At 36.6% G+C, this 27,941-nt stretch overlaps 2 protein-coding genes and 1 long non-coding RNA gene across 5 annotated transcripts; all 3 read right to left on the reverse strand.

Annotated features, from left to right (window-relative positions):
- Positions 1–539: 539 nt before the first annotated feature.
- Positions 540–1,416, reverse strand: LOC140017003 (uncharacterized). Its single transcript, XR_011823286.1, has 2 exons — positions 1,040–1,416; positions 540–961 (listed from the first exon to the last, which is right to left on the reverse strand). It is a non-coding gene; the product is annotated as an uncharacterized lncRNA (long non-coding RNA).
- A 2,979-nt stretch (positions 1,417–4,395) lies between these two features.
- Positions 4,396–10,174, reverse strand: LOC113717127 (disease resistance protein RPM1-like). Of its 3 annotated transcripts, none has more exons than XM_027241788.2 (4): positions 7,325–10,174; positions 5,276–6,469; positions 4,966–5,170; positions 4,396–4,804 (listed from the first exon to the last, which is right to left on the reverse strand). In XM_027241788.2, exon 1 carries the CDS (start codon positions 10,151–10,153, stop codon positions 7,373–7,375), a length of 2,781 nt encoding a protein of 926 aa, XP_027097589.1. In that variant the 5' UTR covers positions 10,154–10,174; the 3' UTR covers positions 4,396–4,804; positions 4,966–5,170; positions 5,276–6,469; positions 7,325–7,372. The 3 variants fall into 3 exon arrangements, with proteins under 3 accessions (XP_027097589.1, XP_071927382.1, XP_027097590.1); XM_072071281.1 differs by having other exon boundaries at positions 7,290–10,174; XM_027241789.2 differs by lacking the exons at positions 4,396–4,804; positions 4,966–5,170; positions 5,276–6,469 and having other exon boundaries at positions 8,037–8,193; positions 8,346–10,174.
- Positions 10,175–26,884: 16,710 nt separating this feature from the next.
- On the reverse strand, positions 26,885–27,454 carry LOC113716038 (uncharacterized). Its single transcript, XM_027240339.1, has one exon. The coding sequence runs from the start codon at positions 27,452–27,454 to the stop codon at positions 26,885–26,887; it is 570 nt and encodes a 189-aa protein (XP_027096140.1).
- Between the last annotated feature and the right edge of the window lie 487 nt (positions 27,455–27,941).

A 27,941-nucleotide genomic window follows, 5' to 3' on the forward strand; every position in this document is an offset into this window, starting at 1 on the left:
ACCGTTTATAATCAGGGATGTTAAAATTCATCTCAAACTCCCAAGGACCTCTTGGCTAACTTCTAGTAGTGAATATGGTGACAAATCCAATGTTAAAGGAAAAGCAAAGGTGAGCTAATTATGTACTTCTTTTGTTGATGACTGTGCTATAGGTGTGGATACATATGTATTTCTTTTGTTGTATTGGAAGTAATGCAGCCAGAATTCATGACAATATAACCATGTCTATTTATATTTTATAAAGAATTTGGGCAAGGAAAATATGCCTTTTTGATGGTTGTAATGACTAAATTGCCAGATTATGTTATGTTTTCATAGTTATTAATGATTTCTGGGAAGAATTGCTGCAGTTTCCTTTCTCAATTGAGTTATGAATATCTAGGTATCATTTATGAATGCACTTGTGTTTTACAGGGATAATTTCAAAATAATGCCTTCATTTGGCCTCTAAATTGCCATCACTTTACATGTGTAATAAGATGCTTGACAGATATTTACTAATTTGAATGTTAAATCACTGTTAAATAAAGGCTCAAAAATCTTGAAAGATTGATCGTTTTGGCATCAAGAAATGTCCACTACAGTTTACAATACATACTAGCAAGATAATACATCCCAGCCTACACATTCACCCACTCCAAGCAAAAACTAAAAAATTTTGAATGAATGTGTTTTAGCTATTAGCTTGAACCACAAAATGATCACTAGTAGCTTGTTACAATATGCTAAACCAAAGCTATTCCATCCTAATTTCTGGATTTTTACACCAGCAAAATAAACAACAACAATACCAACAACACAATTGCACATACTAATTTTCTTTCCTTGCTCTTAATCTTTCAATTGTGGCATCCTTAGCATTCTTGCTCCGTAGCAAACCAGGTCTCAAAGCAATGGATCTTTGGCACATTACCGGATCCTACCACTCGAAATAGTTGCAACCTTGTTCATCTCTTCTGCCCTTCACAGTCAAGAAAATAATGTTTTAGAAAAAACTTCAAATTCGAAAGCTGAAGCAAGAATTTGAGATGGCCCATACCTTCTTCATGCCACAACTGAAATACCTTCTTCCAGGGCTATTGTGTGTCCAAGAGGTAATCATCATTACTTGCAACTTACAGTGGCAAAACTTTTATAGTACCATGACTACATAAAATGAGATTAGAAGACAAATCTGTCAAAATTTTGCCACAAGTGTGAATGGATGAAGGAAACCCGAAGCTCTTCAATCCCAATCTCGACAAGTCTTTGTTTCTTAAAAGGTGAATTTGACTACAAAGGGTTTTTCTTCAGTTGGGGAAGAACAGAGAGAACGAAAGAAAGAAAGTAAGTTTGGGTATTTTGTTCTTCCACACAGCAATAACCTAATTATACAGTACACTAATACTAATTAATATAATCAACTCCATCTGCTGATTGTGTCTTGTCTTTGTTAATAAAAAAAGGGACTAGAAAGCTTGAAATAATTTTTTACAAGTTTCCACTTTTAAAAAATTGAAAAAGAGATTTTAAGTCCCGGCACGTGCTCTCACATGACTTGTTTCCGGCAAAAAATTGAAGAAAACCCATCAATTGCCCACTTTTGAGCAAAATTGGATGGATTGGGGACCACATTTGTTTTTAAAAATAGATTGGGGACTAATTTCGCGTATGGGTTATAAATTGGGACCAAAACTCCAATTCTTCCCCTCCTCCCCCCTTTTATTTATAGAAAACAAGAATAATTGTGATAATGAGATTGTAGGAATTCGTCTCGTACCATTTGTTTGACAAAGATTGGTGGGGAGTTTCAAAAAAATTTGGCAAAGTTGCCCGATTTTGCAAAGTGAGTTAAACTATGCACAACCTCATTAACTTGTCTAGCAATCCAATTTACATTAGTAATATCGTGTTCTAACAAAGTTAAACAAACATCCTCAATTATCAAGCCAATATCCAATAGAATGTTTTCATTACTTTGGATAAGTTTGATAGCTGAGAATGCATCCCCTTCCAAAATGTAACTTGGCAAATGAATGGAACCATCCTATATCTACTTGAAGACATATGGATGCTTTCAACTTTCAAGTTGGTTTTTTTTTCTTCTTTGCTTCAAACTCCATTGCTTTAAACGTTTTAAACTTTTTTCCCTTGAGTAGTTTGCTTGGTTTGAGTTGTTAATTGTTCATTTTGAAGTAATTCGGGATGCAGAATTAGAGATAATTTATATAAGTTGTCTTTTTAAATTTAATTATGTATATTTGTTGAATAGTTTGAAGGCTTATTTTAAAAAGAGGCATCTTCATTTATGATTTTAGTTATCTGCAATTAGGGCTAAAAGCATTAAACCCCTCAATTTTGCCTTAGTTGCACTTTAGTCATTTCAACTCAAGAAATGGGCACTTTACCCCTTATTTTTGTTTTAGGACAACAATGCCCCTTCTATATTATTTATTATTTTGTTTATTTTTCTCCTTTTTGGCCCTTTTCTACTTGTCCATTTTCTTTATATTTTTAAAATTTTCTCCCTTCTCTCATGTAAATAACTATTATCTTCTCGTTGTTATTAATATCTATATATTAATTAATGTTCTAAAACTTATTCTTTGTTTATTCAACCTTTTTTTTTGTTTTGGAAGTAATAATGATCATAAAGTTTCCGCTATAACAAAGTATATGCTATCTATGTGAATAGACTATTTCATATATTACTTAAATCAATATGTCTAGAGCATAAAATAAAATAAATTTTAATAACAATAGTATAATATTCAAATCGTAATGACATAGTGATTAATCAACTATACATAAAAATAAAAATAATATTTTCTTTATTTTTTGAGGTAAATTTTAAATGTTAAGGAATTTAATATTCTAGTTCACTAATATGTTTTTAAATAGTGAAATTGCTAGTAATATACACTTTGATTGTGACATGCATATATCAATTTTTTACACTAAACAATTTGTTTTAAATTTATTAATAGTATAAATAAATAAAACAAGAATGGAATTATAAATAAAAGATAATTACAATATTATATTAAGCATACTAATAGGAAAGTGACATGAGAGAAGTAAAAATAATAATAAAAAGAAAATAAAAATTAACAGAAAGTAGTGGAAAAAGAAAAAAAAAAAGAGAATGAAAAAACAAAAAAATGAAACAAATAGGAAGGGCATTTTTATCTTAAAATGTCAAAGCAAAACTAAATGTAAAATTTAGGGGGGTTTAGTGCATTTTATTTGTGAAGCCATTAGATTGTCTATATACTTCTGTAAAATTTATTTTTGCTTATATTGCAAGTTCTTTGTGAGTGTAGAACAGTCGCCATGTGGCTTAAACTTTGTGCTGATTAGCTAAGTACGTTGAATAGTGTATAGCTCTGAGTTGTGCAATTCAGCCTTGTGTCAATTTGTATTCAAATTTTTATCACAGATTTCATTGTTTGAAAATAAATTTCCCATATATGTTCGGTTACTAAGAAAAATATTGAGAGAATATAGAAAGTAAATGACAGTTATTAGCAATTATTAAAACTTCTGTGAGTAACCAACTGTTTTCCTTCAAAATCCTACAAATTTTGCAAGACACAAAATACATGAAAATGCGAGAAAAATTTTCAAAATTCTTGCCAACCAAACATGCAAGAATAGTGTATAGCTCTGACTTATGCTATTCAGCCTTTTGTCAATTGGTACGCAAATTTTGATCACAGATTTCACAGTTTGAAATTCATGTCCAATGAAAAGTTTTGTTGATACAACATAGGATATAACAAATTTGATACAATAAAGGATACAACAGCTTTACCATGCAGGCACATGACACGTCTAGATCTAGACTGCCTGCCCAAAAGGGATAAAGCATCACAACAGGTAAGAAATTTGGGATGACAGCAGGTAAGATATTCCGAGTGTCATGTGAGTTCCAAAATATTTGTTAATGCAACAAGAAATAAAAATAAACAAAAAGCCTGTCTGCTCTATGGAATTCATATACATTTTAGTAAGTAACAAATTCTTGGCGCAACCCAAAAAAAAAGATGGTCATGAACAAGGTTCTTGTAGTAATAATTTTTTCCCCTCTGATTTCGACAATCAAAGTAAGCTGCTTTCATTTGTCATATCCTTTAATGCAAATTCCCTTGCTAGTCAAGTTGTTCATTGTCCACTAAACAAAAATATTCTTTTCCTTTAAACAAACCGGCTACAATTGTTTTGGTGTCAGTCAAAATTTTATTTCTAAACAGACCGGCTACAATTTGTTAAGATACCCTAATCACTTTTTTATTTCACGTATTCCTGCTCTAAAAAATGTTATGGTAATAATTTTTTCACAAAACTCAGGAAGAAAAAACAAATTCAAATGAAGCCACAGGGGATATCAATTATCGTAAATTGGACAATTTCAGGTTGCAAAACAAGTATAGGGTAGATTTTATTTCAGACACATTTATGACATTTTCCGTAAGGGAGATGAACAATCAAAGTACATTTCTAATAGTACATAAGAAATGTTGCAAAAAAGCTGGTAGGCAAACATTGGTTAATATACTCCCTCGGTCCCATATTTCTTGTATACGATGACAAATATTTTGAAACATTTCGAAATGGAAAGCTACGGAGGGAATAACAGTTTTGTTGCTACTCTGTCTGATACAAACTGATTGAGGTACTCGTCAAGTGTGGTGCATTTCACATCGGGATAGAGCTCCGTTGCCTCCATGCCAAAAGAAGCCTCGATCTCAAAGTTTGCCATTTCTATCCTTCACAAAAACTGTGTATCCCAGAGACAGGATGAATTTTGATGGCATTGAAGCCTCTGCATGAGACACAAGAAAAGAAACCAGTTTAATTAAAACTGTAGAATAGATGCAATTAGTACTAGATGACTATTGTATCAAAAAAATCTTCCGAATTGCACAGGATTTTTTGAGAAATAAGCAGCTTGTGCACTTTGTTTCTCTTTGTTAAGTAGCAGACCTTGGATTTTCTCAAGGACTTCCTTCTCTGGAAGGTAAATCTTTTACGAGGGTCTGGCCAATTTTCCTTTCCCACAATGATACTATTTCGTTGCAGGACAGAGTGTTGGCAGGTGGTCTAAGGTACACAATCTTGTTCAGGGTCCTTGGATCATCTGCTGCTTTAATGGTGTGTGCAGCTATGTCTTCTTCCTTCAAGAAAATGACTGCAAGGAAACATAAAATGGAAGAAAAATTAAGAACGATGATCTCTAAAACATGACACTAAACCAATCAAAAAGATGGAAGCGGACAAAGCTTCTTCTGGATACCTTTTGGATTTCCATCACCAAGAATGACAATTTTGTCTCTGGGAGGACTTGCAGAGCTAGAGTCTCCAAAGGGGTTAAGGAAATAATTCAAATAACCAGCAAAACCATTAGATACTAAATAAGCGTAAGGTATCCCTTCAGCTTCAACAGCTCTGCGGATCTCAGCTTTGGTTCTGTATAGGGCTGTTTCGCGAATCGAGCCGCTCGCGAGCCGATCGCGAGCGGCTCGAATACGAGCTCGTCAATATCGAGTTCGAGTCGAGCTCGAGCCAATTAAGTCGATCTCGAGCTCGAGCTCGAGCTCAAAAATATTAAGCTCGTTGGCTCGCGAGCTCAATTATATATTTATTTTTTATTTTAATAGTAAAATTACATATATATCCCTAATATTTTATTATTTATTAAAAAATTATTATTTTATTCATTTTTAAAAATAAATAATTATTTTTATTTTTTAAAAATAAAATAATTATTATTATTTTTTATTTTTTAAGCTCGAGCTCAAGTTCGAGCTCGACTCGAATTTGACTCGAGCTCGAGCTTGATATTTTGAGCTCGTCGAGCTCGAGCTCGGCTCGATTAGGCAAAGCTCGACTTGAGCTCGGCTCGATTAGCCAAAACTCGACTCGAGGTCGACTCGTTTGCACCCCTAGTTCTGTATAAGCTTGCGGCAGACTCAATAACGCCATGCAAACGATCCACATCACTTCCATACTCAGAAGGTAAAAATCTCTAAAACGAAATATAGCTCTTTGATTAGGAACTTGTGAATTGACAGGGATAACGAAAAAGAATTTGTTCAACAGCAGGCAGAGATCGGATCCAAAAAAAAAAAAAAAGGAATGTATAAGACCATGGTGATGGTCGAAATCAAACGGAGCGCCCAAACTTTTTTCTTAAAAAAAATAATGGCAAGCATGCGCAATTGCACATGTCATCAAATATTTGGCACAAGCTTTTAAGGACTTATATTTACTTTTAAATGATCACCTGAGTGCATTTAGTGCAACGAATATATGGTTTAGTTCTTGACATATGTATTTGCGAAAGAGAAGGGTCAAACCGTCAAAGTCAATTGAATGTGCTTGTGAAACTCTACTCATATGGGAGATTTAGCGGTAGGATTTCGTCCCTGAATTAGTGATGACCAAACCTGAAGTAAGTGCTGACGGAAAAAATGTTGAGTTTTTTTTCCTGAAAAAAAAAAGCATAAACTTAGTACTAAATATTAAACAATGTGCTAGAATCTCTTCATTTGCTCCGATACCACGAGAAAAAAAATGAAAATAACAACAGGAGTGTTTGAATTGATTTATATTTGAAATATTAATTGAAATAATTATTGTAACACTTTGTGTGATGTGCTGTATTAAGATAAAAAAACAGTTGAGAATATAAAAAAGTGAATTCTTTTTTTCTTTTTGTATATTGATCATGTACTGATAGAAGAAGCCTGTATTCATAGGCATTTAGGTACAACGAATCCAAACAATACAATCAATACAATTAATATAATTGATAAGTACAGCAAATCTAGACACTACAATTTAGAAACTAGTCAAGGAACGGAGCCAATCAAGAGATTCATTAATCTCTTTTTCACAAACTATGAATGAGGATGAATTTAGCCATAAATCTCTCATTTTTAAGAGTCTCTAATTTTTTTTTTTCAATTTCTTGCTCGTTAATTTTTCGGGGCAGGTAGTGTTTTGAGCTAACTTATGTGCATTTTTGATTAATTCAACTTCCAACTTCCTAGGAAATAAGTAAAGATGGCAGAAGTTCGCTAATTCCTAGGATAGGATGCAGATACAAAGTCTAGTTAAGTTGTTTTACTTAACCAGAGCAAGTTTGATGGGGCCAACTATAAAAAGGAAATCTAAATCGATATATGAACACATACTATTTTGATTGTAGCTATTTCATGATATGATTTGATACAAATGTAATGAGCAGTAGAACGGAAAAAGTAAACGAGAACTCAATGAAGTAAAAGGAAAAGCTAGTAAGCAACCTGAGACTTATAGAACATATGAGTTAACTGAATACCAATTAATGTTGAAAGCTGCAAAGAGTTGTCTCTTAGCTTCTCTTCTCTTAGAGGAACGTCCATTCCCACTGACCATCAATCCAGTGACCAATGAAAACTTGAGGGATATGAGAAATAGTCTGATAATCTTCACTCCGTTTATCCAAATTCTGTACTTTGTGCATTAGCTCATTAGACATTTCATAAAACGCAAGAGATTCAAGTCTGGTCAAGTTTTGGATGCCCGAAGGCAACTCCTGCATCAGTTTGCAATTACCTAAGCGCAGATTTCTGAGACTAGGCATTGATTCCTCTTCCACTCTCACCCATTTCAGTCTTGTTAATTGCCCAAGCTGTAAGCGCTGGAGTTTTTGAAATCCTCCAACCTTGAAACATATTGTCTCCCCTTCATAAGCACCGTAGAGACTAAGTGATATCAGATTGGGCAAATGTCCGAGGGAGCCTATTACATTCTCATCTTCTCTCAACCTACTATTGACCAACCGTAAGATTCTCAAGGATTGAAGTGATGTCACCCATTGTGGTACTCTCTCTAAACGCCCCTTCAATCTCAGAAATGTGAGGAATTCAAGCTTTGGAGAGATGGAATGTTGGAGATCAAGGGTCTCATCTTCTTCAATACAGGAGATGGACAACTGTCGAAGGTTGGTCAGCCTCAAGAGGGAGGAGAGCAACTCCTTTCCATCTTCTCTTCTCAGCTTTGTGATGGCTAATCGCCGCAGCTGCATGAGCTTTCCAATCTCCCTTACTATTTTATCACTGTCTGCTTCTATACGTAACAGATCCTCCAAGCAAATAAGCTTTCCAATTCCAAGTGGACATTTACAGCCCCAAATTGCATACTCATTTGAATAATCACCATATCCGCCTAACAAAAGAGAACGGAGTTTTCTTAGATTTAGAATTTCTGCAGGCAACTCTGTTACATTGGTTCCTCTCAGATCTATAACTTCAAGGTTTTGAAGCTTCCCAATAGATTTTGGAATAATTTTAACTCCAGTTCCACGGAGATTAAGATACCTGAGATGAAATAGTTTGAAGACTTGCTTTGGGATGTTGTCCAATTCAGCTCCATGCAAATCCAACACCTTTAGCAACTTGGGATCACCATGTAAGAACTCGGATAAAAATGTAGTTGTGAGAGGATCTTCATACCCAAATATTGCCACAGACCGAAGACACTTTAATCCACTAAATTCTTGTGGATTATCGGTGAAGTTGTGGATTGCTAGGTGTCGAAATTTTTCAGGCCATCTTGCGTAATATCTGGTGGCTACAGTCGTGAAACTCTGCTCTTTAGATTTTGAAACAATGATTTCACGCACAAAATCGTGAAGACTACATGCATCCAATCTACCATCGTTCAATTTGGATTTAACTTGGATTATGCTTCTGTTGATGAGTTCTTTCATACATCTCACAGCAATGTCGGTGGATGTTATCCCTTCTTTCTCCTCTACAAATCCTAGTGCAATCCATTTCAGAAGTATATCATCCACTTCAATTAGATAATCTTCAGGGTAGATGCTTAGATACAATAGGCAGCTTTTAAGATAGTGAGGCAAATCATTGTAGCTAAGTAAGAGTACCCTTTTGATTCTGTCAAGCTTACCACTGCCATCTGCCTCGCCACCAAAACCATGAAGAATCATCTCCCATTCATCTGTGTTTTCCTTGTCCTTCAGAGCCAAAACACCACCTATTGCAACAATTGCAAGCGGTAGGCCCTCACATTTTTTCAGTATTTTTTTAGCAACTTCTTCTAGATTTGGAGGACAGTCATTGCTCTGAAATGTTCTATTGCAAAACAGAGTCCAAGACTCTTTATCAGAAAGAGGCTCCATCTTATAGACGAAGTTGAGAGATCCTAAACAGGACGCAGAAGCTACATCAGCTATTCGTGTTGTCAATGCAACACGACTAGCAGTATTGCAGTCAGGCAATACACATTTGATAGCTTCCCAGGCATCTATACTCCACACATCATCAAGGACAAGGATGTACCTTCTTTCTCGGAGGAAGTCTTTGACAAATTCACTCTGCATAATATCATCCATGGATTCCACTTCGGGAGGGACCGGCTGTCTGATTTCGTTGTACAACTGTTGGATCAGGTTCTTGATGATGTCACTGAACTGAAAATTTTGAGAAACAGTTATCCAGGCATGGCTCTGAAATTGTTTCTTCATTGCAGCGTCATCATAGACTTTTTTCACCAAGGTAGTCTTCCCGAGTCCCCCCATTCCCACAACCGAAACTACTTTCAATTGGGAATGGTCATCAAGGATTTTTGAGATGAGCTCTGCTTTTGGCTTATCAATCCCAACAAGTCGAGCTTCTTCAATGAAGAGTGATTGAGCACGAATATCAAAATCAGCATTCACCTGACGAGAAGTGCTGAAGCCTCTTTCTTGAGTACCATATAGGGACTGGTACCTCTGATGCCTTGCTGAAATCTCTCCAACTCTGCCCTTGATGTCTTTTATCTCCAAAGAAATTTGATGGCGAGCTTTTAGATTCTTTATTGAGTTATAGATCTTTCCAACCTTACCACAGAATCCATCCTTGTAGCGACGAGCAAAGTGGAAGGTAAAATCATCGAGAACATCCTCTGTATCATAAGCAACTTCTCGAACCTGCTTTAGCCATTCTTGGAGTTGAGAATCATTGTCTTCCTTTGCTTCAGCTTCTTTGAGGAAAGTCTTTATGCTCCCGAGTTCATCTTTGATGAATTGAACATCTGATTTAAGCCCCCCCAAAAGTGTGATCTCTTGGGAAAGCAGGGTTGAGAGCTGTTTAATCAAAAAACCTACAACACTCTCTGCCATGATCAATAGAAAAAGGAAGGAAGGTACCTTATTGCTGCTTTTTGTGATGCTGTCTCTTCCAATAATGCTTTCCAGAGTGCAACGGACAATTCAATAGTCTCCATGGGCCATGGTCAAAAGTTTCCCATTTATTTTTGCATGTGGCCTTCCCTACCCACAGGCCACACCCATCTATATAATTCATATTTTGGGAATTTTTAAATCTTTCTATGACTGCTACTCAAATTTTTCCAAAGGGAGAAACGCGGTTTTGTTACTCAATGTTTGACTTGTGTATCAAACTGATTCCGAATGCTTTAGCCAAAATAAATTTATTCTCCAAATTTTTTTTTGTTTTGACTTTACATTTTTAGTTCCTAATGTTTGAAATTTTGATCAACATGGTCCCTTTAGTTTCAAGTAGTTATAGCCAGGGGCTTGAAAATGAAAAAAAAAAAGTGAATTGAATTAAAGATATAGCAAATGCCTTCATAAATCCCTATAAAATTTCATAAAAACACTTTATGTCAACGCAATAGCATCGTTAACGTTGAACTTAAAGAGTTTTATTTTTTTTTGAATAAGTTACAATCGTATGACAATAGATATACATAATATATAAAAAAAAAAGAAAGGAGAATTCTAGTGTTAATATAAAATTTATTAGCAGTCAAACTAGTCTACTACACAAGTTCTTGCTTGAATTGCGCATAGCGTTCTTAATTTGTTAGAGTTAGGAATTGTAATTATAAAAACTAGTAACATAAATACCAATATGAAGTGTTTTTACTCATTATGGTTAATTATCAATTAATTACTAATAGTATAAAACAATGGTTTCGTATATTATACCAAATTTGAGGCTGATTATGCAAAAAGGAAGAAGTACATGAGACATTAGTGACATGAATAAATGAAATAAAAAATAAAAAGTTTAATTAGAATCGCTAGTACCCATTTAAGATAATTGCACTGTAATTCGCATCTTATTTTATCCAAATACGCTCAATATCACTAATGAAAACTTAAGCGACTAAAATGATTAAAATTTCAAACAATAGGGACTAAAAGAGCAAAGTCAAAACTATTAAATAGTGGTAATTTGATTTTAACCCTTAGTCATTATTGAATTTTCGTCAAATGTCCTTAATGCACCTAATATCAGAAATTTTGAGAACCAAATATATTTGGCCGAAAATGAGAGCCTAATTAGCACATATGCTAAAAATTGGAGACTAAAACTACAATTCACCCGGTTTGTAAAAGAAAAATCTACACCTTTTTTGTTTTATTTTTTGTGCACACATGTGATTTTTTTTTTTTCACTTTTGATATCCAAACCAACTGACATATGTTAATAGATTCAATTGTTAAAATGATTTTATGAATTGTGAGAACAGTAATATGTAAGAAAATTCTATTGGGTAGAATTTTGGGTGGAAGGACTAAATCATTTAGTTTAAATTACATTTTAGCAAACTAAGTAAGTGGAAGAATTAGGTTATAAAACCTCATTTGTACCTAAAAAAAGAGGGGGAAAATAAATATAAATCTCATTTGCCATACAAATGACAATCCATTAACTCAATGGAAAACATGACCATTGGAAGTTACGACAACTTATCGCCACACATTGCATTAGTAAGCCAACTTGCAACTTGTGTCTCCGATGACATAAGCTGAAAAGACCACTTAATTCTTGTTGTCTTAAACAGTGGGTCCTCTTTAATTCTCCTTTATCACAATGCCGAAAGAGCAAGCACTAATATTAAGTTGAGCAATGTTACTTTTTTAAGAAATAAATTAACATAGTTTTTACACGGCTAACTACATATTTGTTTGATTCTTGTCATATGTAAACTAGAAATCAAGTGCTTCAGTCAAAAAGGTAGCTACCTCGGCATTTTATCGTACTTTGGAAATTTAGTCAAATTTACCAAATTTGATGGTTAATATGCTTGGGTTTTAGCATTTATTTATGACTATTATTGTTTTCACACTTAAAAGCTTTTTTATTTAAAATACAAATCGGATATAATGCTGCCAAATAAGGATAATCCGGCATTTTCTTGTACTCAACACGTGTCCTCCTCTTATCAATCATCATATTCGTCAATAGAAACTGATGCTCAAAGTTTTGTTTCGCAGTTGATCTTTTAACTCATTTATCATCATATTCATCCATAGAAATTGATCTCAAAGTTTTGTTTCTTTACCATTAGTAAGAGTACAAAATATTATTAGTTTATTTGTCACTAGAGCTTCCTTAGATTCATGTTGTAAATGGAAAATTTGCATAAAAATTTTGGTTTTATTTATGGTGTAGGAGAGTTGCTCTCAAGTACAATCAAACTCCTAATGACAAAGGGGATACTGAACCTATTCCAAGTTTGAGTATTTCCTTTCTTTAGATTGAATTTTGATGGTTTGTATAGATTCGACTCATTTGTTTTGATTTTGCCTTCTCCCTTAACAATTATATTATATTCAATCATTTGTACCTCAAATGAAAAGTAAATGTAATTATTCTTTTGACACACAAGTTTGTAGAATTGCCAGGCGAAGTGCATATATCTTTGGGAAAGAAGATCCAGGGAATCGCTTGAGAAGATGCACAAATTAGAATTTTTGTTCAAAGTTATTAATGTCTTCAGTACAACTTTTGGTGTTAATTCTCCTTTTTTTTTTTCAAAACAGTAGAATTGTATTGATTTGTCAAAAGTATACACAGTGCGAGCAACGGCTCGATACTTACATTGTGCTATTAGCACAATAGGTTGGGATTGACGCATTCTATATCTTGATGATTGCTCAAAACTTGAGCACTAAATTGAACACATAGATCAGTCCTATCTACTACTTCTAGGCAAAAGGAGCATTTGTAAAACAGGTTACTCAGCTCTTTGATATCTTGTATCACTGTAGTCATCCATCCCTCAAATGACTTATCCCGATGGATTTACTGTAGCAGCTTTTTTTAGGGACTCCAATGTTTAATAGTCTCCATCCTTGTTCTGCTACTTTAAATAGTGCTAGCTTGATCCCTTCAGCAAGATGTTGGAATTGATTCCCATTTGATCTTTCTCTCATTGCCCATCCCATTAGGTCCTGCCTCCTTTCATCCTTTGCTACAATGCCATAACCAACAACTTTCTTTTCCATGTCCCAATTTACAGCAATCCTAAGATGTTTTCCTCCTGGTGTACCTGCTGAGTGTTGTACTTCGTCTTGGTTGCTTTGTTGCTGAGGACTTAATGTTTTACCTATGCTACAACTCCTAGTTTTCTCCATTGCATTGTTAAACTCCCTCCAGGTAGTGTAGGCTTTGTTGACTACTGCAGCTGGATCTTTTGTCTTTTTGTTGAATTCTTTCTCATTCCTGCCTTCCAGATTTGCCACAAGATATAAGCCATGAGACTTATGTGATTAGTTCCTTGGGCTCTGAATCTAGCTTCAGTTACAATAGTCCACCAGTTCTTGAAATTCCTTGTCAGGTTTCCAATTCCATCCCATTGTATTGGAGCTAGCTTCCATATATCTTGGACTTCCTTACAATTTAGCAGCATATGTTCAAGTGTTTCCATTTCCTCACCACAGTCTGAGCATATTGGATCTCCAACATTTACCTTTCTCCATATCAATTCCTTGACTGGAACTGCTTCTCTTAGTCCTTTCCAGAGTAAGACTTTAATCTTGTGACTGATGTTTAAGTTTCATAGCACTTTCCACACGTGCTGGTTTGTTAGATTGCAACTAGATTCCGCTTCCCTTTCCACCTTCCTTGCTTCAGCCTCTCTCCTTTCTATTGCATGTTTGTATCCTAATTGCACTGTGTATTCTCCATATTGGTTTCCAGTCCAGAACGTCCTATCTTCTCTTTCTGTGACGCTGATTGGCACTTTCAGTATGTTGTCAGCATCTTCCTTGCAGAACATCTTGAAGACGAGGGGTCTGTTCCATCTGTGATCCACTATCATGTCTGCTACTTTATCAATCTGGCTGTTTGCTGGTTTGGGTGTTTTTGGCTTCCCTTGGTGGTTTGTTAGGCAGCCATTGGTCTTCCCAGATTCTGGTCTTCCTTCCATTGCCTATTCTCCTCCTTACTCCCCACCATAGGTCTTCTCTGCCAAAACCAGGAAGCATTCTTTGTTACTTTACAATCTTGTATTCTGCTATTTGGAAAATACTTTGCTTTCAAAACCTTGCTGGATAGCAGATTTGGATTCCTTATTCTCCAAATATGTTTGGCAAGCAAAGCTCTATTAAAGCTCTGTATTTCTTTGAAGCCAAGTCCTCCTTTCTTCTTCCCCTGAGTCAACTTTTTCCAGGCAACCCAATGAATTTTGTTTTTGTTGTCTTGCTCTCCCCACCAGTAGTTAGACAAAAGGGTGCAGATTTTTTTACAGAGCCGGCAAGGTAGTTTAAAGCAAGACATAGTATAAGTAGGCATTGCCATAGAAACCGTTTTGATCAAAACCCTTTTTCGAGCTGTGCTTAGGAGTTTTGATTTCCAACTTTGCATCCTTCTTCCAATGTTGTCTTTCATGAACCCAAAAAGTTGTTGTTTAGTCCTTGTGATCACCATTGGAAGTCCTATGTATTTCCCCTGGGTCACATGTTGGATTCCTCCTAGGTCTCTGCATACTTCTTCCTTGATTGTTTGGCTGACATTTTTGCTAAAAAAAAACACTGGATTTGTCTAGATTGATTACCTGTCCTGATCCCTGTTCATAGAGCTTGAGGATCCTCTTCAGTTCCAGCGCTTCTTGCCTGTTTGCTTTACAGAAGATGAGTGAGTCATCAGCAAAAAACAAGTGTGTTATTGAGGGCCCCTTTCTACTAATTTTGACTCCATTGATTCTTTTTTCTTTAGCCGCCTTATCCAGTAGGTTAGAAAATCCTTCTGAGCAAAGTAGGAAGAGATAGGGTGATAGGGGATCACCCTGTCTTATTCCCCTTTAAGGTTTGATGTACTCCCCCTATCCCCATTTATGTTGAAAGAATAGGACACTATACTAATACAATTCATGATCCATTTTATCCATATATCACAGAACCACATTTTACTCATCATAGACTGCAAAAAATTCCATTCTACTCTATCATAAGCTTTGGACATATCAAACTTCATAGCCATAAATCCATCCTTCCCTTGCCTTTTATTTTTCAGATAATGAACATACTCATGAGAAATGATGATGTTGTCTAAGATATGTCTCTCAGAAATGAATGCAGACTGATTAATGCTAATGCAATGATGAAGAATTGGCTTAAGTCTATTGACAAGGATCTTAGCAATTGCCTTATAGACCACATTACAGAGACTAATAGGTCTATACTATTTAATATCAGTGGGGCATGGAACTTTTGGTATCAGAGAAATGACAGAATGATTGAAAGCTTTAAGCATGAGGCCAGAGTGAAAAAAGCTTTTTATTGCATTTACCAAGTCTCCTTTGATTATGTTCCAGAATTTCTGGAAGAATAAGGGTATCATCCCATCTAACCCAGGAGTCTTGTTGCTATCCATAGAGAGGAAAGCTGCTTTGATCTCCTCTTCAGTCACTGGTTTGATTAGTTCCCTATTCATTTCTTCAGTGATAGATTTTGGGATTCCTTCTATAATCTCTTGAACGTTACTGCTCTTGGAATTGGTGAATAGCTTTTTGTAGTATTCAGCAGTCTCACTCCCTATTTCTTCATTTGTTTCAACCTAGGTCCCATCTTCTTTTTGGAGTTTTTTCATTATGTTCTACTTTCTCCTGCCATTCACTTGTGCATGGAAGTATTGCGTGTTCCTATCCCCTTCTTGTAGCCATTTTAGTTTGGCTTTTTGGCTCCATAACATTTCCCCCTCTCTGTAGGCTTCTCTCAGTTGTGTCTTTAGAGCAACCATATGTTCTTTCTTATTGTCCACTTGACATTCTTTCATTTGTTCTAGTTGCCTTTTAATCCTATCTATCCTTTGCTTAGAGTTCTTGTTAATGCTATTACTCCACTTTAGGAGGGCAATTCTGCAGTTTCTGATTTTTTTTTCACTTTGAACATTCTTGAACCCTCTATCTCCTTCTCTCAGGTCTTTTTGATAACCTCTTCAATTCCTTCCTGTTGGAGCCATCTTTTGTCAAAATGAAACTTTCTCTTCTTTTTCTTTTCCATGGGGTTAGTGTCTATTAAGAGTACACTATGATCAAAAGCATTTGTGGTAATGTGGGAGCATTTGGCATTTTCAAATGTTTGAGACCATGGTACACTACTGAGTGCTCTATCCAGCCTTTGCTTAATCTCTCCTTCGTTCCCCCAATTGTTACACCATGTCCATGGTTGTCCTTCATATCCCAAATCAACTAACTGGTTTGCACTTATGAAGTTCCTAAAGTTATTGAATCTCCAATCTTCTCTATATCTACCTCCCCAGTTCTCATCATTGGATACTATGTCATTGAAGTCCCCAGCTCTAATTCATTTGTTCCCCCATAAGTGTTTCCTTCTCTGTATCACTAACCATTGCATCCTTCTTATAGCATCATCACAACTTGCATATATACCAGCTACCCACCATGTGCATTTGTTAGTCTGGTCCTCTATTTTAGCCTCTACTGTGAATGAGGTTTGTTGTACCTGCAGGATATTAACATCAGAATTCCAATACAAAGCCATTCCTCTAGCTCTTTCTATTGCTTCTACCACAAAACAGTGATCATAATTTGGAATCCATTGGATCCTCTCCATATATTGTAGCCTATTTTTAGTCTCACTTAGAAACATCAAATTTGGAGAGAGGAGTTTTTTGTACTCCTTCAGTTGGGAAATTGTCAAGGGGTTCCCGGCACCTTGGCAATTCCACACCATAACTCTCATTAACCTTCTAGGAACCAGTGAAGGCTGGTCCCCAACCCCTCAGCTTGCTTCCCAATTCCTTCATTTTAGCCTTCACTCTTATTCCTTTTCTGGATATGATCAATATTCTCAGCTTCAGGCATTTCATCATCAGTTAGTTCTAGTTTCCTCTTGGTCATCAGGTGTTGAGGCATCCTGTTCCCATCTATCTGTTGCAGAGCTTTTCTTTCTCTCACTTTTGGTGTCTTGTTGAATTTTCGTGCTCTCTTCTCCTGTTTCACGATGAGGTCCTGCATTTTGCTACATTGACTTTGGTTAGGTGACTGCTCTTGCACTGATATACCATCCCCTTCTTGCTCATGCCCTTTCTGCCTACTTGTATCAATATTCTGATCCTTCCTTATTAGCTGCAAGTCCATCATTTCTATATCCTCCTCTTGATGTCCTAATGTCCCTTCTTTCTCTTGTTCCAGGTTCCCCTCTCTTATCTGCTGAGTCTTACCCTGCACCTTATCACTCTCCATATCCTTAGCTCCTGTTGCTTTTCCAGTCCTAGTGTTTGTTTCCATTGTGCCTCCATCCTAACCGCTGCTGCCTATGTTTGATTTCTGAGTTGTGTCCATCCTCTTAACCAGCATTGTACTGGTATCCTCACCACTAGTAGTATTCCCCTTATCACTCCCTCTGTTTGGTATTTTTCCTCTCTAGTCATCCTGGAATGGGCCAATAATCTCTTTGCTTGGCTCTTTACGAATCAGTTCCCCATTGAGTGTGACAGCCCCACCTCCCCCAAAGACGAACTAGAGGGTTCGGCGGACTGCCTACCCAACTCTCGCCAGGATTCACTCACTTACTACAGTCCTCAAACAAATTACAAGGTACATCTCAAATAATACATCAAATCCTCTATGAATTACATCTCATGTGAGAAGCGAAAACTAATGTTCAAGCGTGGTACGTACACGTACATCCATTCAAATCCAAACATTTATACAAACCCAAATATTACCCAAGATGAAACCAAATCCAAACACAAGATATGTGCCATCCAGTCACACGAATAACATAATACAAGCACTTCCTTTGCCTCGATCCCTATGGAGAGAAGAAAATAATTGGGGGTGAGCTAGAAGTTCAGCGAATAACCAGTAAAATCAGTAATCCGATCAGTTTCACAATAATGCATTTAAATGAGATTATGAATCAATGATCAAATGTACATTTATTGCTCTTGTGAGCCAGTGAAATCATCGTACTTAGAACTCCAATGTTCAAACAGATCCAGCAACAGTTAAACAGTAATAGGGAGCCATCAGTGCTCCAAATAAGCAGTGGAGACGTTGGTTCTAAACACAAGACTTCTCAAGAACTCATTGAAGCCAAATCATGTCATGGCACACACACAAGCACAAATGATATGCAATTGAGTAACCAATGCAAGAATTAGTTTAAAAGTAACTTTGGAAATAGTTGAGTGATCACTCACCAACCACGGCTCATGCACCTCATCCATCATATATAATTGTCTTGCTCAATTTCAAGCCCTAGATCACAAATATCATGTCAAGCAAAGGGAATTCTAAAATTCATCAAGTTCCTATCACCTTTTGGCATTTTAATCACAACAGAAGCTACACTTATCGGATTGAGACGAATCTTTTGGCGTTATGAAGCTAAGACATATATCAACATTTCTTATGAAGACTTCTAAAGCCAAATCATACATATTCATGGTTAAAAATTGAAATCTTAGAGAAAAAATAGAAACTGTCCGTGAAACAGGGCTTATGGGCAGTCAAGGGTATTTCGATCATTTCACATGCTACAGTACTCCAATCGATCTAAATTTTACAGATAAATAGTTAACTCAAATATATACAACTTTCATGTTTTGTTCAACAGCTGGTTCGGTCTAAAACATGGATAAATTTGCAGTCCAAGTTGAGTCCAGAACGAGGTAAAACTGAAATCACACTTCTTAAATTAACCTTTGCATATAACCATCACTAATTGCAATTAAGGGCTAGAAAACCCAATTTAACACTAGAATAGCTTCTACTAAGCATATACATGCCAAATTGAAGATGAAATACTTAGATAAAATCTAGAAATATCACTAATATGCAACTTTATCAACCCAACTTCCAAATCACAAGATTAAAGAACAAAAGAAGCTTCTAATGATCACAAACTCAAAGCAATCAAATGCTCTCAAAGATTGGACAGCACTTCCCTTTAATTTCCTCATTTTTCCTCTTACAAATAATCACCAAATTGCATCCTACCAATCACAATTACACATACGATTCATAGGCAATAAAACACATCTAATTAGAGCCACAATACCATTCATATCTCACCAAAAAAGAGCTCCAAACCAATCACAATTAAGCCACAATAAAAACCCTAAATCTGAAATTTAACCCCACAAACGGAAATTTTCTGTAGGAAATCATATCTAGTTCAAATAAACTTCACCTTACTCTAACCAAATTATCATTCCATCGCCAAACAACAATTATCATATAAAAATCAGAAAATTCACTAATAAATCAGAAATTGGTCAAACTCTATTTAAAATCATGAAATCATCCACAAAATAGTATATCTAACTTCTACAAACCACTAATTAACCATTATTAAAGCAAAGAGAGAACTTTCTTATCCAACTTACCCCAAAACTCAAGAAAGCTAGCAACTTAGAGCTTCCCTTTCAAAAATCACTCAATCAATAGCTTTAAACCTCCTTAGTATACACTTGTATGGAATAGATTGCAAAACTAACGGTGAAATCTCAAGATTGAGCAAGAAATTGAAGAACATTCTCTCTTATTTTGATCCTCAAAGTGCCGGCCAAGAAGGTGAAGAAATGAGAGAAAATATCAGCCAAAACAAGATAAGAATGAAGGAAAAACAGTCGGTCAAACCTGGCTGCTGAAGTGTCACGTCACAATCCGGCCAGAATCTGGCCAAATTTTCGGCCGAATTGTTGGCCGGATTCAAGGCAGAGGCAAATCCATTTTTTTTTTCAAAACTCCAAGCCAATCCGGCTAGGTATCCGACCAAGAACTGGTCGGATTTCTGACCAAATTCTCCAAATTCACTGTTCACAAGAAATTTTTCTTCTTCTTCTTTCAGGGCTACATAAACTCCCATCCTTAAAAGAATGTCGTCCTCGACATTCCAACTTGTACAAATCAGATCAAAATATCCCTCGAAATTCGGTCACGTATTAAGAATCACTCTAATCCCACTTATCACAATCAAGTACTAAGAAATACCCCAATCCAACTTATCAAATAGCAATGATCTAAAAGATAGCTAAACGAGTAACCAAAAACATGCAAAAGGGCTCGATTCAAACAACTAACCCTGAGTTGGAAATAAAGTCCCAGATATTCGAAAAATTTAGAACATGGCTTAATCTCAAGTTGAAAATTTTACCCCTGGCGGTGCTGGACAACACAACAAGCTAGCACAATGGCTATACTTCAATAGTGAGTCTTAGGTTCAAGATTTCGTCCCTGGTGGTGCTTGATAACACAACAAACTAACACAACGGCTATACTTCACCAGAGAGCCTCAGATTCAAGATTTCGTCCCTGGTGGTGCTTGATAACACAACAAACTAGCACAACGGGCTAAACTTCACCAGAGAGCTTCAGTTCAAGATTTCGTCCCTGGTGGTGCTTGAAATACAATAGGCATGCCTCGCCAGAAGAATGGCGGTGCTTGAAAACACAACAGGCAATGTCTCACCAGAGAGGTTCAGTTCAACCGCTACAGAGGAGTAGTAGCCGGTCTACAACCACACGAGTACGAATAAGTTCAAAAGTAGGGTTCAAGCACACAAGTTCAAAAGCACAGCCAAATACTTCATGTTCATGGTGCACGAGTACAAATAAGAGCACAAGTTCAAGTTCAATTTCAAGGAACACACTCGCCTAACCTATGTCCAGCAATTCACATTCTCAAGTAGTTTCAGTATTCAAGTCCATATACAGGTCATATACGAACCAAGCTACTTGCTCATGCGTAAAAGAGATACCATATATTCAGTCAAGTCAGGTCCATTGAGTGCACGTAAAATCGCCATCGCCTAAACAGGTTCAAGCCTCAAGTGAGCTCAGCTTAGTCGGTCTGAAGCAGTTCAAGCATTTCAAGTCCCAACACTTACAAACCGGGTAGTGCAAAGCTTAATCAAACAAGAAGACTAGAAGAAAGATGCAAAACCAAAACTTTCTCAACAATTCAAGTCACCACCATAATCTATCAAAACCCTAGCAAAAATCTTGTTGGACAAGTTCTAGATAACATTCATCATTCAATCTCCTCATTCAGTTAAGTGCCGAATACAATACGAAATCCTCTATGCTCTAACCTGTGCCATGACAACTTATCTCAAACTCACTTATAATTCTTATTCACATCATCATACACTAGACCATGTTCCTTCTAAAATTCACAAGCATTTTCTCAGGAAAGTATCGAGTGCTCAAGTACAAGAATTCAAACTAAGAAACTTCACGACTCAGACCGTACGCTCTCAAACGAAAATCAACAAAGTCATATCTTACGCTTACCACTTCCATGATTTACCACTTACGCTCAAGAAGAGCACTGGTTCCTTTACGCACATCCATATAATTGGGATCCTATCACCACTTGACCCCAAGTTCACTCCGTGCTGAGACCACGCAAAGCAGCTCTGATACCCATTGAGTGTGACAGCCCAACCTCCCCCTAAGGAGAACCAGAGGGTTCGGCGGACCGCCTGCCCAACTCTCGTCAAGACTCACTCACTCACTACAATCCTCAAACAAATTACAAGGTACATCTCAAATAATATATCAAATCCTCCATGAATTACATCTCATGTGCGAAGCGGAAAATAATTTTCAAGCGTGGTACGTACACGTACATCCATTCAAATCCAAACATTTATACAAACCCAATTATTACCCAAGATGAAACCAAATCCAAACTATACAAGATATGTGCCATCTAGTTACACGAATAACATAATACAAGCGATTCCTTTGCCTCGATCCCTATGGGAAGAAGAAAATAATTGGGGGTGAGTTAGAAACTCAGCGAGTGACCAGTAAAATCAGTAATCCGATCAGTTTCACAATAATGCATTTAAATGAGATTATGAATCAATGATCAAATGTACATTTATTGCTCTTGTGAGCCCGTGAAATCATCGTACTTAGAACTCCAACGCTCAAACAGATCCAGCAACAATTAAACAGTAATAGAGAGCCATCGGTGCTCCAAATAAGCAGTGGAGACGTTAGTTCTAAACACAAGACTTCCCAAGAACTCATTGAAGCCAAATCATGTCATGGCACACACACAAGCACAAATGATATGCAATTGAGTAACCAATGCAAGAATTAGTTCACAAGTATCTTTGGAAATAGTTGAGTGATCACTCACCAACCACGGCTCATGCACCTCATCCATCATATATAATTGCCTTACTCAATTCCAAGCCCTAGATCACAAATATCATGTCAAGCAAAGGGAATTCTAAAATTCATCAAGTTCCTATCACCTTTTGACATTTTAATCACAACAGAATCTACACTTATCGGATTGACACGAATCTTATGGCGTTATGAATCTAAGACATATACCAACATTTCTTATGAAAACTTCTAAAGCCAAATCATACATCTTCATGGTCAAAAACTGAAATCATAGAGAAAAAATGGAAACTGTCCGCGAAACAGGGATTATAGGCAGTCAAGGGTATTTCGATCATTTCATATGCTACAGTACTCCAATCAATCTAAAATTTTGCAGGTAAATAGCTAACTCAAATATATACAACTTTCATGTTTTGTCCAACAGCTGGTTCGGTCTAAAACATGGATAAATTTGCAGTCCAAGTTGAGTCCAGAACAAAGTAAAACTGAAATCACACTTCTTAAATTAACCTTTGCATATAACCATCACTAATTGCAATTAAGGGCTAGAAAACCCAACTTAACACTAGAATAGCTTCTACTAAGCATATACATACCAAATTGAAGATGAAATACTTAGATAAAGTCTAGAAATATCACTAAATGGAACTTTATCAACCCAACTTCCAAATCACAAGATTAAAGAACAAAAGAAACTTTTAATTATCACAAACTCAAAGCAATCAAATGCTCTCAAAGATTGGACAGCACTTCCCCTTAATTTTCTTATTTTTCCTCTTACAAACAATCACCAAATTGCATCTTACCAACCACAATTATACATACAATTCATAGACAATAAAACACATCTAATTAGGGCCACAATACCATTCATATCTCACCGAATAAGTGCTCCAAAACCAATCACAATTAAGCCACAATAAAAATCCTAAATCTGAAATTTAACCCCACAAGCGAAAATTTTTCGTAGGAAATCATATCTATTTCAAATAAACTTCACCTTACTCTACCCAAATTATCATTCCATGGCCAAACAACAATTATCATATAAAAATCAGAAAATTCACTAATAAATCAGAAATTGATCAAACTCAATTTAAAATCATGAAATCATCCACAAAATAGCATATCTAACCTCTACAAACCACTAATTAACCATTCTTAAAGCAAAGAGAGAATTTTCTTATCCAACTTACCCCAAAACTCAAGAAAGCTAGCAACTTAGAACTTCCCTTTCAAAAATCACTCCATCAATAGCTTTAAACCTCCTTAGTATACACTTGAATGGAATAGATTGCAAAACTAACGGTGAAATCTCAAGATTGAGCAAGAAATTGAAGAACATTCTCTCTTATTTTGCTCCTCAAAGTGCTGGCCAAGAAGGTGAAGAAATGAGAGAAAATATTAGCCAAAACAAGATAAGAATGAAGGAAAAACAGTCGGTCAAACCTGGCTGCTGAAGTGTCACGTCACAATCCGGCTAGAATTTGGCCAGATTTTCGACCGAATTGTTGGCCGGATTCAAGGCAGAAGCGAATCCAATTTTTTTTTCAAAACTCCAAGCCATTCCAGCCAGGTATCCTGCCAAGAACTGGCCGGATTTTCGGCCGGATTCTTCAAATTCACTGTTCACAAGAAATTTTCCTTTCTTCTTCTTTCAGGGCGTCATAAACTCCCCTCCTTAAAAGAATGTCGTTCTCGATATTCCAACTTGTACAAATAAGATCAAAATATCCCTCGAAATTCGGTCACGTACTAAGAATCACTCTAATCCCATTTATCACAATCAAGTACTAAGAAGCACCCCAATCCAACTTATCAAATAGCAATGATCCAAAAGATAGCTAAACGAGTAACCAAAAACATGCAAAAGAGCTCGATTCAAACAACTAGTCCTGAGTTGGAAATAAAGTCCTAGATATTCGAAAAATTTAGAACATGGCTTAACCTCAAGTCGGAAATTTCTCAAGTCGAAAATTTTACCCCTGGCGGTGCTGGACAGCACAACAAATTAGCACAATGGCTATACATCACCAATGAGTCTCAGGTTCAAGATTTCGTCCCTGGTGGTGCTTGATAACACAATAAACTAGCACAACGGCTATACTTCACCAGAGAGCCTTAGATTCAAGATTTCGTCCCTGGTGGTGCTTGATAACACAACAAGCTAGCATAACGGGCTAAACTTCACCAGAGAGCATTAGTTCAAGATTTTGACCCTGGTGGTGCTTGAAACACAACAGGCATGTCTCGCCAGAAGAATGGTAGTGTTTGAAAACACATCAGGCAATGCCTCACCAGAGAGGTTCAGTTCAACCGCTACAGAGGAGTAGTAGCCGGTTTACAACCACACGAGTACGAATAAGTTCAAAAGTAGGGTTCAAACATATAAGTTCAAAAGTAGAGCCAAATAGTTCAGGTTCATGGTGCATGAGTACGAATAAAAGCACAAGTTCAAGTTCAAGTTCAAGGAACACACTCGCCTAACCTATATCCAGCAATTCACATTCTCAAGTAGTCTCAGTATTCAAATCCATATACAGGTCATATACGAACCAAGCTACTTGCTCATGCATAAAAGAGATACCATATATTCAGTCAAGTAAGGTCCATTAAGTGTACGTAAAAGCACCCTCGCCTAAACAGGTTCAAATCTCAAGTGAACTCAACTTAGTCGGTCTCAAGCAGTTCAAGCATTTCAAGTCCCAACACTTACAAACCGAGCGGTGCAAAACTTAATTAAACAAGAAGACTAGAAAAAGGATGCAAAACCAAAACTTTCTCAACAATTCTAGCCACCATCATAATCTATCAAAACCCTAGCAAAAATCTTGTTGGACAAGTTCTAGATAACATTCATTATTCAATCTCCTCATTCAGTTAAGTGCTGAATACAATACGAAATCCTCTATGCTCTAACCTGTGCCATGACAACTTATCTCAAACTCACTTATAATTCTTATTCACATCATCATACACTAGACCATGTTCCTTCAAAAATTCACAAGCATTTCCTCAGGAAAGTATCGAGTGCTCAAGTACAAGAATTCAAACTAAGAAACTTCACGACTCAGACCGTACACTCTCAAACGAAAATCAACAAAGTCATATCTTACGCTTACCACTTCCATGATTCACCACTTACGCTCAAGAAGAGCACTGGTTCCTTTACGCACATCCATATAATTGGGATCCTATCCCCACTTGGCCCCAAGTTCACTCCGTGCTGAGACCACGCAAAGCAGCTCTGATACCCATTCAGTGTGACAGCCCAACCTCCCCCTAAGGAGAACCAGAGGGTTCGGCGGACCGCCTGCCCAACTCTCGTCAAGACTCACTCACGCACTACAATCCTCAAACAAATTACAAGGTACATCTCAAATAATATATCAAATCCGCCATGAATTACATCTCATGTGCGAAGCGGAAAATAATACAAGAGCTTTAAAACCAATCACAATTAAGCCACAATAAAAACCCTAAATCTGAAATTTAACCCCACAAGCGAAAATTTTCCGTAGGAAATCATATCTAGTTCAAATAAACTTCACCTTACTCTAACCACATTATCATTCCATGGCTAAACAATAATTATCATATAAAAATCAGAAAATTCACTAATAAATTAGAATTTGGTCAAACTCTACTTAAAATCATGAAATAATCCACAAAATAGCATATCTAACCTCTACAAACCACTAATTAACCATTATTAAAGCAAAGAGAGAACTTTCTTATCCAACTTACCCCAAAACTCAAGAAAGCTAGCAACTTAGAGCTTCCCTTTCAAAAATCACTCCATCAATAGCTTTAAACCTCCTTAGTATACACTTGTATGGAATAGATTGCAAAACTAACGGTGAAATCTCAAGATTGAGCAAGAAATTAAAGAACATTCTCTCTTATTTTGCTCCTCAAAGTGCCGGCCAAGAAGGTGAAGAAATGAGAGAAAATATCAGCCAAAACAGGATAAGAATAAAGGAAAAACAGCCGGTCAAACATGGCTGCTGAAGTGTCACGTCACAATCCGGCCAGATTTTCGACCGAATTGTTGGCCGGATTCAAGGCAGAGGCGAATCCAATTTTTTTTTCAGAACTCCAAGCTAATCCGGCCAGGTATCAGGCCAGGCCTGGCCGGATTTCCGGCCGGATTCTCCAAATTCACTGTTCACAAGAAATTTTCCTTTCTTCTTCTTTCAGGGCGTCACATTGAGCACTCCCCAGTAGCTTCTTTTGGAGGGGGATCTATAGCTATTATTTTCTTTTATGGGGAATCCTTTCCCAAAGTTTGCTCTCATCGAATCACTTCCCTTTGAGACTCTTATTTTGCAGCTTTCTCACGTGGCCTATGATCCCACATGAATAGCAAAAGTTCGGGCATCTCTCATATTTGAACTTTATCCATTTCATGGATCCTTCCATTTTGACAGTGGTACCTCTCGGGAGAGGTTTGAGGCTATCAACTAAAACTTGCACTTTAAGGTGTCTTCCTTCTTTGTCTCCAGTTTGAGGAATAATGGTCTCCCTCACTCCATGGAATATAGATCTTTTTTCCCACTTCTTTTGATATCCAATGGATTGGTAGATTCCACATTTGCACCCACATAGGACTTATGAAGGCATTCTGATCATCCTCAATTCCTTCATACCATTTTTCTAGGATTAGCAGTTGGTTATCCATAACCCATGGATCCCCACTGACAACTCTATCCTGATCTTCCTCATCTGGGATTATGAACTGGAACAAGTTAGGTCCCAGCTTTGTCACTTTTAGATCCTTCGGATAGCCCCAAGCATTACTGACAAAGTTTTTAACTCCCGTGAAATTGGCTACCCTTTCACTCCTAACTTTCCCCATCAGACTTAACAAGCACTCTTTTTTGCTTAGGCTAGAGTCTCCTACATCCAAATTTGTGATACTACACTCTTCATTACTTAAAGCAAACTTTTTCATTACTTCAGTCAGCTCTTCAACCATAGCAACGAGCTGAGATATAATCGAAATCCCAAAATCTATCTGAGGATGAATAGTAGCTACTCGCACCATGACAGAACAGGGAGTAACCCAGCTCTTTCTGCAATGTAAATGCAATTCTGGGAGACATACAAGGAAAACGAAAAAAGAAAATAAAAACAAGTTAAAATTTTATTTGACCAAGACATGAAAGTATGAACTGGCCTTAGTTTGGAGAGATTTATGACTGTGAGCTCCAGTCCATCACCTTCAAGCTCCCGCTGCTGCTCTCTGGTTCTCTGACTTGTCGTATTTACTTAGTGCCATTTCCATTAACTGCTTACCATTCACAATACTCTTTGTATTAACTGTTGTGCATTCCTTCTAGATTTGCTTGTTGATCTAAGCTTTTGATTGATGGCTGGTGGTGAATTTTAGAGCAGGTGAAGATGGTTTTTGAATTTTAGAATTTTGAAAAGTACGGAACTCCCACCATTGGGGAAAAGTGCACTCAAAGGAGAGAGAAAATGCTCTCAAAGGTGTTAATTCTCAATGTATTCAAATTCTAATGGGAAAATTA

This window comes from Coffea arabica, chromosome 11c (assembly GCF_036785885.1).
Source record: "Coffea arabica cultivar ET-39 chromosome 11c, Coffea Arabica ET-39 HiFi, whole genome shotgun sequence".
Classification (NCBI taxonomy): domain Eukaryota; kingdom Viridiplantae; phylum Streptophyta; class Magnoliopsida; order Gentianales; family Rubiaceae; genus Coffea; species Coffea arabica.

What these genes read in the sequence shown, in the direction of transcription:
- LOC113716038 (XM_027240339.1), bottom strand. Translation starts at nt 27,454, where the DNA reads ATGGTGCGAGTAGCTACTATTCATCCTCAGATAGATTTTGGGATTTCG.
- LOC113717127 (XM_027241788.2), bottom strand. Translation starts at nt 10,153, where the DNA reads ATGGCAGAGAGTGTTGTAGGTTTTTTGATTAAACAGCTCTCAACCCTG.